We start from the raw sequence: 13,495 nt of genomic DNA on the forward strand, positions 1-13,495 counted from the left end.
AAGGTTCTATTGCTTACCATTTCTAATGATTAAGTTGAATGAGAGTGCAGTTTTTCTGCCTCAGAATCCTACTTTCCTGATGACTTAATACAGCACCCAATGCTGTGCAGCTTGTGGTGTTTTAACGCGTGACTGTGCAGCTTTCTGCCTGGCATCTTTGTCTTCGCAATGGGTGATCTTGTAACCACAGCCAAAAATTGTACTGGCAGCAAACAAAATGAGATGGCTATGAATCTGAAAGGTTTCATTCCATCATTGATGGTGCCTTAGAAATGTAACTTATTTGGCAGGCTTTTATCAGTTACAGCAAGAGTTGCCAATCCTTACTATTAATATTATTTTTTGGAATAAAATTTTATTAGTTCTCAATTACAGTCCAATAATAGCCACATTATAGCAATACCAATTTATAATACAATTATTAATACCAATCATTCAAGTACTGAATTATATAATTTAGTTAAAGTGGTCCCCTGCGTGCTTGATTTGATGATTTTCTTTATTTCTGCGTTCCAAAATCTTATTAGTGTCAATTGCATTCCGGTCATAATAATAATCCCTTATACAACATCTGCAATATTAATAACTTCCAATTGTGTTGACACATTAGATGATTTATAAAATTTCAAGTGAGGATCGCCAACCATATCCTTGTTCTTCTTGTGTGTGGCAGTGTTCTGTCCATGGTGTTTCCTCCTGTCCTTGTAAAATGTTACACCTTTCTTTCCCCCTATTGTTGCTGTTATCCATTGTGCCTGGGGTGGAGGCGATATCCCATTGTTGTTCCAGAAATTTCTCCATTGCTCCGTCCTGTGCTTCGTTGTTTTGCACTGAGAACTTGAACAACAGCTGCAAAAGTCCCAGTAAATAAACTGTTGTCACCATTTCCCCCCTCATCCCGGGAAGCGGAGCAGCCTGTTGAACTGCAGATGACTTAATAAAGAACCTTACCAGTTCCTTGACAGCTCACAAACTCATTTCATCCTTCCTTCCAGCTGATTATTCTTCCAATTAAATTAAATTCCTAGTCCTCTTAGCGTTATTCAGTTCACTCCGTAGATAATAAAGGATGGGGAAGAGTCATCTCTAAATTTCCATCGTAAACCTTTTGCAAAATAGAGCTTCCCCCCTCCCCCCTCTTTTTACACACACAGTTCCATTTGATGTTATATCCTAAATTTATAATCCAATTTCTGTCATTCTCATATGTACAAATATAATTTGAACTGACATTCAGAAGAGGCTTTCTGGATAATAATGTATAGTAGAAAAATTTAAAAAAATTAAATAAAGAAACGGTAGACTCTCCTCCCTCACATCATCTTTTGCACCGAATGAAGTCTTATGTCAAATTCAAACCCTAAAGTCCTTGCAGTTGGTTTGTTCCGCAGTTTGTGATCTCATCTCTTCTAGCATGCGCCTGTACTTTAGCCCAACTAAGCTCTAATTAACAGGAGAACCTCTGTTTCTTAATGGTGGCCTTGGAGGGTTTTCGGCAGGCGAAATGCTTTTGCACTCAGTGCCTCCCTGCCCCCCGCATTCCATGCTGGAGCGAGAACCGAGGTACCGAGACAAACTGCGAGTGAAGTCCATTCCCCCTGTCCCTGGGGAAAATTTGCAAGGATTATTTACCCCCAATCCTTGTTTTTCCTTCGCCAACAATCTTCTGCTGTAGTGGAGGCTGCCTCCATTAAGGCAGAGCAGAAGCAAAAGCGAGCTGCCAATCCTTTTGGGCCAGTGGGCACATTTGGAATTTTGAGAAAGCCGTGGGATGTGTGGCTGTCACATCTAAAAGAGCAAGAAAAAACAGGAACATAAAATGATGTGGGCATGCTACTCAGTCAGTGAAAGGAAAGCACCTACATCAGCTACTGCTGTGTTTGCTCACAGTGAGAAGCTCTTTGCACCTCTTCTCTGTTCAGAATGGAGGGAAGGATGGGTGTCCAATGCTGTGAAATATGGGCATGTTTAAGGAATGTGTTCTGTGTAGAAGAGGCTTAGCATGTATAAACAGAAAGTAAACAGAAGGAACATATACTACTTGGGCTGAAGTGGTTGCGTAGAAAAATAGATTCTGTTGGCTTGTGGGGATGCATACCTGATTCTTAAAAAGAAGTGCAACCCCACTCAGTCTTGAATTAGTAGCATACCCAGCCAACAGTGCTTCCATCTTGTTTGGGCAACTTGTTTACTCACATCCAGTTCATCACAGACCTTCGACACCAGTTCAGAACCTTAGTTAACTCATTGAAAACAGGTGAGAGGAAGAGATAGCATTGAGTGTCCAAAATCTCCAGACAAAATCTCCAGACAGTTTTGTGTAGATTGAACCTTGTGGCATTCTGTGCGTGAAAGGCCTTTGGATGGAACAGTAACTCCAGCTGCCACCTTTGTAGACCCAGCTTGCAAGGAGAGACCACAGCATGGCTCCTCTTTGCTCCAAACACAAGAGGCAATCCAGAAGAATATCAGGGGATCTTGGAGAATAAACAAGATCTTATTCTCACTTTCCATCTCCTATCTATGCTCACCCACAGTTTATAATAAAGACATTCATGCCTGAAGATTAAACACCCTACGTAGAATTTGGTATTCTTGAAAATATGCTAACTTTTTATGAAAGCAAGTTCCTGGTTTATGGATTTGGAGATCAATAGGTGGAAAACTCACACAGTGTCTGCAAGAGAGTTGTGCCTAGAAATTAGCTGTTGCTCCCATCTGGCCTTCTGTTATTTCCCCTTATACCTTGTTTCCCTTATCTTTCATGCAACACTGAACCTTTTTTTTAAAAAAAGTTTCATTAGAATATTGAGTTATGTAGATTAAGAGGACAAAAATAAATTGTTACTTACTTGGCTGGGCTGGTTTATGCCAAGTACCACAGTCCTTTATATCTTATATCTAATTTACTCCCCTTTCCTGGTGTTCATTCTAGGGGACACTGCTTCCAATCTTGGAAGTGCCGTGGATGAGCTCATGAGGCACCAGCCCACACTCAAGACAGATGCTACTACAGCCATAATTAAGGTAGGAAGTAGAACAAAATGGTCCCTATGCTGTTTGTGTCTTTATCTTGCCAACCTCCCAAGTTGTGCACCTAGATGTTGTCTCTTTTACACTGTTTTTTCCTGAGTGCAGTCTTATTTGGAGAATAACATCCCAGACTGGTATTCTGGAAGTCCTAACAAGAACCTGTTCCATGCCAACATGCTTGTTTACTGTTCTGCAGTTACTAGAAGAAATCTGCAATCTGGGCCGAGACCCTAAATACATTTGCCAGAAGCCCTCCATTCAAAAGGCTGATGGAACAGCCACTGCTCCGCCACCTCGCTCAACTCATGCAGCAGAGGAGGCCTCCAGTGAGGATGAAGAAGAAGAAGAGGTGCAAGCTATGCAGAGTTTCAATGCCACGCAGCAGAGTGAGACAGAATCCAGCCAGCAGTGAGTAGCTGAGGCTAAAAATAACATACAGCAATCCTGCTGCAAAGACTAGCCTGCACTCAGTTTTTAAAGCTGCTTGAAAACAACCTGTATTTGAGGGCGGGGGGGGGGGCGCTTGGCAAAACAACTGGGCTGTCCTTCATGTTTAGGAAGAGCATGGTGATGGTTAAAAGAACCCATGAAGTCAATTCCATGAATCCAATAGGGTCTTGTTTTTCTTCAGTGGCAATCCAACATGCCACATGGCAATTAGTTTTGAAACGGAGAGTTTCAGAGCAGGTGGTGGTAGCACGGGGTGTGTTGGGACGGGTAAGCTATACAAAAGTTACATCCTACTGGATTAGCAGAGGCTCTCTGTGTAAGCCTAAGCAACTCTCTGGATCCTGGTCAACATGCTTCACATAACTGTCAAGGTTGCTGCATATAGCAGAAAATGTACTTGGGCAGCTGTTACCCATGTTGACTGGCAAGTACATTGTACACAGCAGGAAATGCATTTGCATAGCTCTTCGTGTGTTAGCAAAGCATGCATTTTCCTGTGTGCTATAATCACTACATTGAGGGGAAAGCAGAATTTGAGGCAACTGTTGAGCTCATTTAGTGAAGTGTACTGTTGCAAAAAAAGAAGAAAAGCCCTTCATAAGAGTAAAGTTTGATTCCTTTGAGCATTTTTGGTAGAGACTGTTTGAGAAATGGTGCATTTGTTTGAGTGTATGTTGACTTGAAGTCATATGGGCCTTAGAAAGCACTGCTAATAACAAGGCCAGTGGAAGTGATGATATTCCAGCTGAACTATTTAAATTTTTAAAAGATGATGGTGTTATGGTGCTACACTCAATATGCCAGCAAGTTTGGAAAACTCAGCAGTGGCCGGAGGATTGGAGAAGATCAGTCTATATCCCAATCCCAAGGAAGGGCAGTGCCAAAAAAGGCTCCAACTACCGCACAGTTGCGCTCATTTCACACGCTAGCAAGGTTATGCTTAAAATTCTACAAGGCAGGCTTAAGCAGTATGTGGACCGAGAACTCCCAGAAGTGCAAGCTGGATTTCAAAGGGGCAGAGGAACCAGAGACCAAATTGCAAACGTGCACTGGATTATGGAGAACGCTAGAGAGTTCCAGAAAAACATCTACTTCTACTTCATTGACTACGCAAAAGCATTTGACTGTCTTGACCACAGCAAACTATGGGAAGTTCTTAAAGAAATGGGAATGCCTGATCACCTCATCAGTCTCCTGAGAAATCTCTAACTGATTGGTTCAAAATTGGGAAAGGAGTACGACAAGGCTGTATATTGTCTCCCTGCTTATTTAACTTATATGGAGGATTCATCATGCGAAAGGCTGGACTGGATGAATCCCAAGCCGGAATTAAGATTGCCGGAAGAAATATCAACAACTTCAGATGCGCTGATGACACAACCTTGATAGCAGAAAGTGAGGAGGAATTAAAAGTGAGAGTGAAAGAGGAGAGTGCAAAATATGGTCTGAAGCTCAACATAAAAAAAACCTAAGATCATGGCCACTGGTCCCATCACCTACTGGCAAATAGAAGGGGAAGAAATAGAGGCAGTGAGAGATTTTATTTTCTTGGGTTCCATGATCACTGCAGGTGGTGACAACAGTCACAAAATTAAAAGACGCCTGCTTCTCGGGAGAAAAGCAATGACAAACCTAGACAGCATCTTAAAACGCAGAGACATCACCTTGCCGACAAAGGTCCGTATAGTTAAAGCTATGGTTTTCCCAGTAGTGATGTATGGAAGTGAGAGCTGGACCATAAAGAAGGCTGATGGCCGAAGAATTGATGCTTTTGAATTATGGTGCTGGAGGAGACTCTTGAGAGTCCCATGGACTGCAAGAAGATCAAACCTATCCATTCTGAAGGAAATCAGCCCTGAGTGCTCACTGGAAGGCTCCAATACTGAGGCTCCAGTATTTTGGCCACCTCATGAGAAGAGAAGACTTCCTGGAAAAGATCCTGATGTTGGGAAAGATTGAGGGCACAAGGAGATGGTTGGACAGTTCTCGAAGCTACCAACATTGAGTCTGACCAAACTGCGAGAGGCAGTGGACGACAGGAGTGCCTGGCGTGCTCTGGTCCATGGGGTCACGAAGAGTCGGACACGACTAAACGACTAAACAACAACAATTGTTGACCTGTCTTGTTATTCATGCCTGCCTTGTGGTTTTGAATAAAGACAGGATAAGACCATGGTCATTTCACTGTTTAGCATTATTGTGATATTGACCCTTCAATACAAGGTTGCTGACATTTAATACCAGTTTGGTATTGAAGCAGGCCACAGATTCATAAATAACTCCTTGGATTCATGGTTTGCATTTGTTTATTTAATAGGTTTACAATGCCACACAATGAACAGAGTGTCTAGGCAGTGAACATAATACAGCCAGTGATGGGTAGAGTGGGCTCTGTTGGATTTATAGCCCTGAGTTGTGATTGAAGTGATATATTATATAAAGCACAATTCTAAGAAAAGAGGGCGGGTGAAGCTGTTATAAAGATAACTTGGACCACAGCAGAACCGAGAGGTGGGTTTCAGTCAGAGTGGTACTGTTAGCTTTTCTTTCTTGTTTCTGCAAGCTGATTCTTCACTTACCTATTTCCTGCCTTGCATACATTTTACTCGGAAGTAAGCACCACTGGCTTTCAGTGGAATTCACTTGCAAGTGAGAGTGGGTGGGAATATTTAATTTCCTCCTCTCAGTTCCATTCTATGCTGTGCATGTGTAATCTTCCTGCTCTCCTGGCAGGCTTAATTTTTCTCTGGGGAATGTGCTCCTTATTCTATTGGCTTGTGACTAGGAGAAATTGGCTTTTGTGAGCTTATGGGTAGGGTTGGCATGCCAGTCAGTTGACAGGTCAGACGTTAAAAATTCGCTATCTGTTATCATTTGACCATAATCACATACCTCATGAAGCCACAATGGTTGAACTTACTCGCTATCTAATTTCGCATAACTGCATTTAAAACCCACTTTTTGGTTGGTTGCTGTTGCTATACTTTATTAGGGGTTTTATTTCATTATGTAGCCATAAATTGTCCTTGTTGTTCAGGATGAAAGCTAGAGAACCGTTCAATGAATTCACATTTCAAATGATTGAAAGTTATAATTCACTACAGTTCTTTTTGTTTTAAATATGGTAGTAACTTTATTATTTCATTAAAAGATAATTTTGTTTTTGTAATTAGTATAAATATCAAACATGTTTATCTTTCTGGTTTTGTTCTAATTAAAGTTAATACTTTTAAAGTTAACCACTATTTGGTCAGTTGACAAAATCTTTTTTTGATTGGTCAGATGCCCAAACTTAGCTGCAAATGCTTTCTTAAAAATGCATCAACACAGAGTACTCATTGCTTTGGAGAAACTCCCAAATTATAATTTACCAAGGGCCACAATGTGTCTGGATCTTTTCAAACCTGGATCAACCTGCTTAATCCCGCCACTGGGCTTTCAGATTGGCCATGTTCTCATGTAAGACTAAAACATGACAGGCAGGAGCTGCTGTGAGCCTTGGGCTTGTGTTCTTCCTCTCACCTCAGAGGCATAGCTGCCAAGTTTTCCCTTTTCTCACGAGGAAGCCTATTCAGCATAAGGGAAAATCCCTTAAAATAAGGGATAACTTGGCAGCTATGCTCAGAGGACACCTACAGGGTTTAGTTTCACTTCCACAAAACCTGACTTATTACATATAAATCAGAGGTTGTGATTTTTAAAAACCTGTTCTGTGTAAACCAGCCAACTTCAAACCATGGACGATGAAACTGGCTTATTTAACTAGCCCAGGGGGTGGGAAACCTGTGGCCCTCCTGATGTTGTTGGACTCAGTCAACCTCAGCCAACGGCCCAGTGGTCGGGTATGATAGGGGTTGGAGTTCAACGACACGTAGAGAGCCACAGGTTCCTCATTCCTGTTTTAAACCATGATACCTGGTTCATGATAAGCCAGGTTTTGTGGAAAGTGAAACTAAATTCTCCCAGCCATGTGGTAGGTGGTGTGTGAATTGTGTTTCCCCTAGTAAGTGTGGTAGAACCCTAGAAACATGATGCTGCCAGGTAGCTTCTGTTTATACTAGAGTTTTATGTTTGATTGTTTTACCGAGAAGAGACTTGGGCTGTGGTCTTTCGTAGACTTACAAGGGAGTGAGAACAATTTTACTCGGTAGGACATAAGTAAACATTCATAGGATCAGGCTGCTTTCTTTAGCTCTGCCTCATGATTGTATACATGCTGGGGAATAATTTTTATCACTAAAATGTGTTTCTGGAGACTAGTATTCTGTACTTAATGTGCTTTGTTGTGAGTATGACATAGATTGAGGGAAGTCTGTAGCTGAGCTCGTGAAATCTAGTCTGCTGATTGTTTACAGGTAGAATGCTGAGATCTTGGCAAAACTAGTTATAGAGAAGGTCCCTGAGCCAATACATATTTCATCGAACTGGTTTTGAGCAATGATTGCATTAGTTCTTGGGACAAGGAGCACCCTATTGCACTAGCAAAGGGCAGGATTACATTTGGGTTGGGTGGAGGGCCGCCGTGAGCATTTTTGGCATAGTTTTGCTTGCTCCCTGACACCCTGATCCCAGCTGTGCTGAAGGCCTTACTCAGAGACACTCTTGGCTCCGCATTGCTTTGGCAAGCTCTGCTGCCGCTTCTGAGTGTCTGCCAGCTGTTTCTTTGTAAACTTCTGAACTCTGAAGTTTCCTGTCTATGGGGTTTCTTAACCCCATAAACTCCTGGCTATGTGGTACTTGGTATGTGTGCCATATGCTGGGTATTGCCGAGGGGGAAATGAGAGAGAAGTAGTTGCTGTCCTGCATTGAGAGGCCGCTGGCTCCGAGATGGCATGATGCTTTGCAGAGTGGGTGGGTGGAGGAGGAATATTCAGGCACTGGGGAAAAGTTTGCCCTGGCAGTTCTGGTTTATAGGCAGTTTTCTGGCTTAAGGAGCTCTAGATTCAGTTGCTTGGCTTGAGGATCCTTGTTTAGAGTAGACTGTTTTGAATTAAGCATTTGTTTCTTTGTATTGCCTTAGTTGAGAACAGACCTGTGTGCATGGGGGTTTGGAAACAGTTAAACTTCCTTCTAGTTTCAGGGAGGCAGCCATGTTTCTTTTGGCCAAACTTGCAGGGCCGGATTTCCTTTTGGCTTGCTTGCTGCCATGTGGCAGGTGCCTGGTGCAGACTGGAGAGGTCCCAGTATCCTCCACTTTTCTTTCCCCCGCCCATCCACCCCAAGCATTTTGTCTGGCCCCTCCTTGCCTGTGTCAGACTTCTCTTTCTTCTCTTCCTTCTCCGACCAAACCTTGCACCGAGCATGCTCTTTACGTCATTGCCCAACTGTTCCCCTCCCCTCCTCCTTCTCCTCCTCCCCAGCTCCATTTTGCTGCAGAACTCCATGGCGCCTGGCAGTCGACCATTCATGGCCCCTGCCACATTCCCATCTTTAATCCAATTTGAGGCCAGCAGCCAAGATGGGCAGCACAGTTTCCCCCCTCCTTTTGCCTTTTTCTGGTGTCTCCTCAATGCTGGTATCTTTTGTCACCACGATGCATTCTGGAGTGCTTCAGGCGCGGTTTTGCCGCAGTCCTGGCGCAGGGCTGCCCTCTGGAATTTTTGTTGTTGTTGGAAGAGAACGATGGTACTTCTATTCTCCCAGTTTATCTTTTTGGGAAACCTTAATAGGAGACAGCTTTGCATAAAACCTGGTATGTGGGAGCTGGATATTGCATGTCTAGGACTAAGAAAGGTGAGCAAAGATTTTGATAGTGTTTTTCATGCCGTTGCCCTCTGATAAATTTGATTGGGTGCTGGGGGAGAATACTGTAAAGTGACCACCAGCTGAGCAGCTAGCTCACATATCTACAATCCAAAATCGAGTGTCTGGAGGCCTGTATTGAACAATATGGTTGTGGTAATGGGCTTTTTTACCCCCTCTAGGGTGGTCGGGACAGAAGAACGGATACCAATCCCACTCATGGACTACATCCTTAATGTGGTAAGTTCTCTATTAGTGGGTGGTCCTTGAGGGATATCGTGGCAGGATTGGCTTCAGTTTGTATAGGGCAGGGGGCAGCAAGGTTTATCTTTCCTGGGCCAGATTGGTCCCACAGAGATCCCTCCATGGGCCGGATTGCACGCCTGCATGAGCGCGCACTCCCATGATTTTCGGCGTCTGCATCTGTGCAGACGCTATAGACGTGATTTTCGGCGTTGTGGAAACAAGTCCCCGTGCCGCACCGGTTCAGTTCAGGGGCGGCTCGTGGGCCAGTCAAATGACCTCTGGGGGCCACTTCCAGCCCATGGACCTTAGGTTGCTGACCCCTGGTCTAGGGAGATATTCAGGCATCCCCAGCTCTTTTGGCTGACACCCTTTTTGTCTCCAGCCTCCCATGCCATGTTGTTAAGAGGAATTTGTATGGCTCTTGTAGCCACAGTCTTGTCATTCAGTAATGCTTCCTGAACTTGCTTGGTGTTGGTCTTATTTATAGCCATAAATACATGTTCAAAAGCAGCAATATTTTATCATTTTTTCCAGCTATAGAATTGTTTTAAGAGGTAGGAGTTCGAGTGTGTAATATTCACTTTCTTAACATATCAGTTAAATAAAAAAAAGATACTGCAGGTTTGCTGATTATCTGCAGAGAGAGTGTGGTGTCCTTTTAACTAAACCTGGAATGTCAAAGTAAACTTTGCTTTACTGGTTGATTTTTTATTTATTTTTTATTTTGGAGCAGCTAGCTTTGGAACCCATCTATCATAGGGTTGTGAGGATATTGCGCCAAGAAAACACTCCTTGTCATAAAATCTAAGAAACTATGGAGTTGAGAGCTCTCCATGCTTTACTCTCCATTTGGGCTTGGTCCGGGTGTAGGCTACCTAACCTTTTGTTTTTGTATGAAGTGTTGATTATTTTCTTCCCTACCCTCATTCTTCTGTCTCTCCCAGATGAAATTTGTGGAGTCCATCCTCAGCAACAATACAACAGATGACCATTGTCAGGAGTTTGTGAATCAGAAGGGCCTGCTGCCCCTAGTCACCATCTTGGGCCTGCCCAACCTGCCTATAGACTTCCCCACCTCAGCAGCCTGCCAAGCTGTGGCTGGAGTCTGCAAATCCATATTGGTAAGGAGGAGAATACAACATTTCCCTTTCCAGAAGGTAATTATCACTGCCATCAAGTTGGAAGTACATACAAGCTTCTGGAAATCCTATTCTTTAACTCCTACTCCCACCCCAAAATGCATCTGCTAGATGTTTCTGTTGACTGTGTCATTACAGCTAACAGGCCTTATTTTTGAAGGGCTAAGAAGCCCTTTAATTGGAGATAGAGCTTTTTGAGAAATGTAGTTTGGCAGAGGATCTCTGCACCTCTCCCAGCATTCATTGTGGTCATGTGCATAATTTTAGTGTATTGCCAGAGAAGGGCCAGTGTCTCAAGACTTTATCACCTGGATAGAGTTGTAGAACCACAGTATATGACTTTTAAGAAATCCAAAGTAAAAAAGTAAGAAGGAATAAATGATATCTATAGAACAGGCATACTGTCATAGTTCACCACTGGTCCTGTTAGCTAGGGATCATGGGAGTTGTAGGCCAAAACATCTGGAAAGCCGCAGTTTGGGGATGCCTGCTCTATAGCATGATTGCCACTTGCTGCAATTTTGTGGGAGCATGGGAAACCTGCAGGATATGGAACCTGCTGAAGAATTCTGTTTCTTAAGAATCCCAGCTTTTTATTTGATTTCACTGACTGGGGTGGAGTTGGGAGAGCAGCAACAATTTTATGGTTTTAAGATATGTAAAACTTCAAGTCAGAAGGGATAGGATAAGGTTTCTGGGGAACAGAGCTTTAATATTCTGTTTTAGCTCTTGGCTATTCCATATGATTTTCAGAAGCAGAATAATTTATGCTTCAACAGTTTAAACTGCATGATTATGCAAAACAAACCCTGCTGATTTGCTTGGGTTCCACAATTTATACCAATTGCAAAGTTCAGCTTTTGGGGTTGTGGAACTTGGGCTATGTTGTTACAAAATGTTTAGTTTCTTTTTAGGACAGAGGCCACTCGGCCTTAACTGGTTTTTCTGGTTAAACATTTTACTTTAGTTAAAAAGAGCAGGCTGTTCTCTGGAAGAAGCTGGGAATTAGTTGAAGCAACTAAAAGATGTCAGACAGTGACAGTGGTTCATGTGGTGGCAGCTCCACATTTTGGCGTCTGCAGTATTCATAAACTGGTCATCATGTGGATCTCAGTTGCATGAAGTCTCTGCTGGGGCTTAATTTGTGCCAGAGCTCACTAAGCTGCAGCCTCATTGTCTGTTGGTTTAGACTAGAGTTCATTTCCTTCAGACACGGCACACATCAAGAATATAAGGAAGTTGCCCTACCGTAGATCAGAAATGACTGGAAACAGACTTGAGGCCTAGCATTTTCCCTTAGAAATTAAGACTGGTCTTTTATGCTGCTCCTGCTCTGGTTAAGCTGATCAAGGAATAATAAACTTTAGCTGACCAGAACCACTATTTGAGCAAAAGCAATTTTAGAGCCCTTTTGCTGAAATTTGCTCCTCAGGCAAATCCCCTAATGTTGCATCACCGCACAATATAGATGCAATGATCAAGGAAGTAAAAAATTAACAAACCAGTTACTGTAGTTTTAGTAGCAGTGCCAAAAATCTTCTTAATCCTCAAAGCAATACAAACCAAGCCAGTTTCTCCTAGATAAGCACTGTCAAATTGGTTCCATAGATAGACTTCTTACTTTCAGCAAAATAACCAACAATTTTTTCATTTTCCAGCTTTGCATACAGAAGCGTAAAATAACAAAAAGCATTGAGTGAGTGTTCTTGGCTGATGCTGATTAGCAAACGTACAGCTGCCAATTCAAGTTCATTCTTTTATAGCGTCTGTCCAGGTGACATTGTCTGTCAAGGCTTCCCTGTTTAACTCTGAGCAATGATGCAGGGCCACCACATATAAAAGTTCGGTAGTAATATACACACTGCTGGCAAGACTCCGCCTATTCCCTCCCCTCAAACAATGTTTGGTGAGGGTTGCAGGGAAAGCAAACAGCACCCTTACCATCCTATTTGTTTGCTATGATCTATTGTTTACAAGTCTTTGTAGTCTCAAATAGGCTGTGGCCTCCACTTCATTGAAACCCAGTTCTTCACTTTAACATTCAATATTTGCTTGTAGTGGCTGTTGATACATTCATAAGTGTTGCTTGTCTCCAAAAGACCTGGCAAGTGACATGGTACTTGATTCCTGGATCTCAGGCCATATTAGAACATAAGAGGAATCCTTGTGGCCCAGAGTCCAGCACTCTGTTCTCACAGTGGCCAACCAGATGCCATCCAGTTTGGGTTAGTTGTAGAGCATGTGTCACTGCATAAAACTAAGGTGTATTCTTGGATGTGTGCTGGAGAAAGGGGCTTTGTGCATTCATAGAAACAAGACAAAGCTAAACCAATCAGTACTTTAAATGCTGACTGGTGAATAAGCTGTGGCAGCACCTTATACAGCCTTCTGGTGTTCAGCTATCCATGGTTGTAACACTTTAGAAGCTCTGGGTATAATGTCATGTCCACTTCTGACTGTTGGAAGGCCTTTTTATGCAGAAGATGTGCATTTATAATAGTGCTTACTGACATGCAGTTGTGTTGGGTCATTCTCAGTACTTGCTGTTTTGTTCTGAGAATATGTGTGCCCATTTGTATACCCATATCATTCCACATGCCCACAATCTCCCACCATCCTTGCTTCATTCAGTATGCCATATTACGGGCTTTCTTACCTTGCAACCTGTTTCTAGATCCATGATTAGCCCAATCATCACATTCATTTCTCTTCAGGAAGGCCAGTTTAACTTTGACAGTTGAGGAGTGGTAATAATTAAACTTGGGAATCCACAGAGTTTACTTGGAGCAGTGAAATTTAGGGGTTTTGTTTTTCTCATTCAGTGTACCTGACTTGCTATAACTTTTTGTAGACACCTGAAGGCAGTCCTATTTGGGGAAGCTTTT

At 42.7% G+C, this 13,495-nt stretch overlaps 1 protein-coding gene across 11 annotated transcripts in view; it reads left to right on the forward strand.

Annotated features, from left to right (window-relative positions):
• Positions 1 to 13,495, forward strand: part of HUWE1 (HECT, UBA and WWE domain containing E3 ubiquitin protein ligase 1) — a 105,592-nt gene that overhangs the window by 44,687 nt on the left and 47,410 nt on the right. For 8 of the 11 annotated variants that reach the window (XM_035140350.2, XM_060268831.1, XM_060268837.1 and 5 more), the window contains 4 exons: positions 2,936 to 3,027; positions 3,230 to 3,441; positions 9,408 to 9,465; positions 10,416 to 10,628. In XM_035140350.2, coding sequence (XP_034996241.1) covers positions 2,936 to 3,027; positions 3,230 to 3,441; positions 9,408 to 9,465; positions 10,416 to 10,628 — 575 coding nt within the window. The remainder of the gene's footprint in view (positions 1 to 2,935; positions 3,028 to 3,229; positions 3,442 to 9,407; positions 9,466 to 10,415; positions 10,629 to 13,495) is intronic. The other 3 variants (XM_035140356.2, XM_060268834.1, XM_035140358.2) reach the window with 1 other exon arrangement.

This window comes from Zootoca vivipara, chromosome 16 (genome assembly GCF_963506605.1).
Source record: "Zootoca vivipara chromosome 16, rZooViv1.1, whole genome shotgun sequence".
Taxonomy (NCBI): Eukaryota; Metazoa; Chordata; class Lepidosauria; order Squamata; family Lacertidae; genus Zootoca; species Zootoca vivipara.